The 2,242-nt window shown below is 41.8% G+C and overlaps 1 protein-coding gene across 1 annotated transcript in view; it reads right to left on the bottom strand.

The window, feature by feature from the left end:
• LOC105457019 (innexin inx3) overlaps nt 1–2,242 on the bottom strand; it is a 9,873-nt gene that overhangs the window by 3,728 nt on the left and 3,903 nt on the right. Inside the window, exons 2-3 of the mRNA XM_011701421.1 lie at nt 1,084–1,505; nt 91–486 (exon numbers count right to left, since the gene is read on the bottom strand). Coding sequence (XP_011699723.1) covers nt 91–486; nt 1,084–1,505 — 818 coding nt within the window. The remainder of the gene's footprint in view (nt 1–90; nt 487–1,083; nt 1,506–2,242) is intronic.

Here is a 2,242-nt window from a genome sequence, read left to right on the forward strand (position 1 = left end):
GGTGTAACCCCTTAAAAGAGCACTCGCCTGCAGTTTACAATTATCGATCGTCGACTAGTCGAAGAAAAAAAAAAGAAGAAGAAATCCCACCTGCGTCTTTCGAATGAGCGTGCTGACCGTGGCTGATGTGCCAAACTTGAAGCGCTTCTTGAGAATCGTTTCGCGCGTGCTGGGCATCAGCACTATGGCCATGCTGTACAGCACCGCCAGGCCGGAGAAGACCGCCAGTATGATGAACCAGAACCACAGGAAGATGTAAATCTTCTCGTTGAGGATATTGAGCGCGAGTATGCACAGCGCGTCGATCGTCTGGATTGTACCGGAGCCACCAAATTTGTGGAAGGTACACTTGGTTACGCGCGGGAACACCGCGATCATCGGGTCGGTACGGTCGTCTTGATTCATGTTGCTGAACTTCAGCACGTCCGTGCCGTACGTGAGGAAAGCGCCGCCCAGAAAGGTGTCCACGAAGAATATGTTGCCGACCTGAGGAAAACCAACGATCGTTTTAATTCGCTATTCTCAATTAAAGTGTTGATCTGTTACATCTTCTCTATTTTTTTTCTACTTGTCGAAGTTTTAACGTCCTACCTGATTTTATAGCCTTGTGATAACTTGAAAAAAAAAGAAGTTCAAATTAGGGCCGGTGATTCGCTTCGAAGGCTTCGACATTCGAACTTTGAAGCTTCAAAGATTCGAAGCTTCGAAGTTTCGAAAAATACATTTGTGCAAATGATAAGTTTATTCAGAAAATCTACAAATATTGTAAATAAAAAGAATTAATATATCTACGGAATTATTCCTAAAAAATTTGAAAAGTATTATAACCTGAAATTAATAATTAAAATTGATACATATGTGTAAATAAGGAAGATAATAATCGATAAAACAATTCAATTAAAAATTCAAATTTTAATGTATTTTTCAAAACTTCGAGAGCTAATTTTAAACTTCGAAGCTTCGAAGGTACCTTAAACTTCCGAAGCTCGAGGCTTCGAATATTCGAGGTGAGTAAAAAGTAACAGCCCTAGTTTAGATATCTTCTAAATCGCTTCCAGAAGGTTTTCGCAAACATCTACTCACAGTGTTGACAAAGTTGAGGACCTCGCAAAAGAAATATCCGGCGGCGTAGCTGTTGTGCAGGTGCATGGTCTCCTGAAGATATTGGACGACTCTTTCAGTTTTAGCCTGTCGCTCCTGTTTGGTCTCGATCATGGCGCCCCTCATGCCCTCGGATATCATCCTGATTTTACCCTCCTCCCACTGTTTCCACATCCAATGCGGTATGTAGAAGAGCACGCCCTGTAGGAACAGCATGAACGGCACCCACTGGTAGTACGCGTGGTACCTCTTCTCCCCGTCATTAACACCCAGACCCGGATGGGCCACGTGGGTACCCACGGGCTTCGCGTTGTTCGCCGGCAGCGTGAACGTGTACGTGATCCAGCAATACGTGTTGATCACATGGCCATGGTTATTGTCCGTCAGGCAGTTGATGGGATCGCCTGCGAAGGAAAGACAAACGATTTACATGCCGCGGCCGTTTTACCGATCACGATCGATGAAATCTCGATGATCTCTGCATGCATATTTACCAGTTAGATGCGAGATATAACATAACAGTTACGTGAGAAATGACGTGCGGGACGTAGCTCAAACCTTTCGAATCGTAAAATGTCTAAAGCCTATATTTTACACCATCTACAATTTTTGCGTCAGCTATCAGAAATGGTGCTAATAATTTTACGTATCGTGTATAATTTTTTTCGTGTATAATTATTGTATTTTGACAATGTGTGTACTTTTTTCGATAAATTTTTCAGGCGTTTTTCGTATTATATGGTATATAAAATTGTAGATGTAGAATTTTGTCCCGTCTAATACGACTAATTTTGCAATTTTATATATGGGGCATTCTCTGTCAAGCGGACCACCTCCTCTGTCCAAAATTCAGCTCAACCAAGAAGAAATTTTTTAGTTGAGCTGAATTTTGGACAGAGAGGGTGGCCCGCTTGACAGGGAATGCCTCACATACAGGGTGATTTTTTTAACCTGAAACTTTCAAATATCTCGAAAAATAAGCACACTAGAAAAAAATGTTTCAGACAAAAGTTGTAGGGTTTCGAGGAGGACATAAGATGATAACATTGGTTTGACCCTGAGTGGCGTCGCCAAGGTCAGGACAAGGTCACTTTGAATTTTTTAAATAGAACCTCCAATTTTTCATTACATGTTCTTATAG

This window comes from Wasmannia auropunctata, unplaced genomic scaffold (genome assembly GCF_000956235.1).
Source record: "Wasmannia auropunctata unplaced genomic scaffold, wasmannia.A_1.0 LD335404.1, whole genome shotgun sequence".
Taxonomy (NCBI): Eukaryota; Metazoa; Arthropoda; class Insecta; order Hymenoptera; family Formicidae; genus Wasmannia; species Wasmannia auropunctata.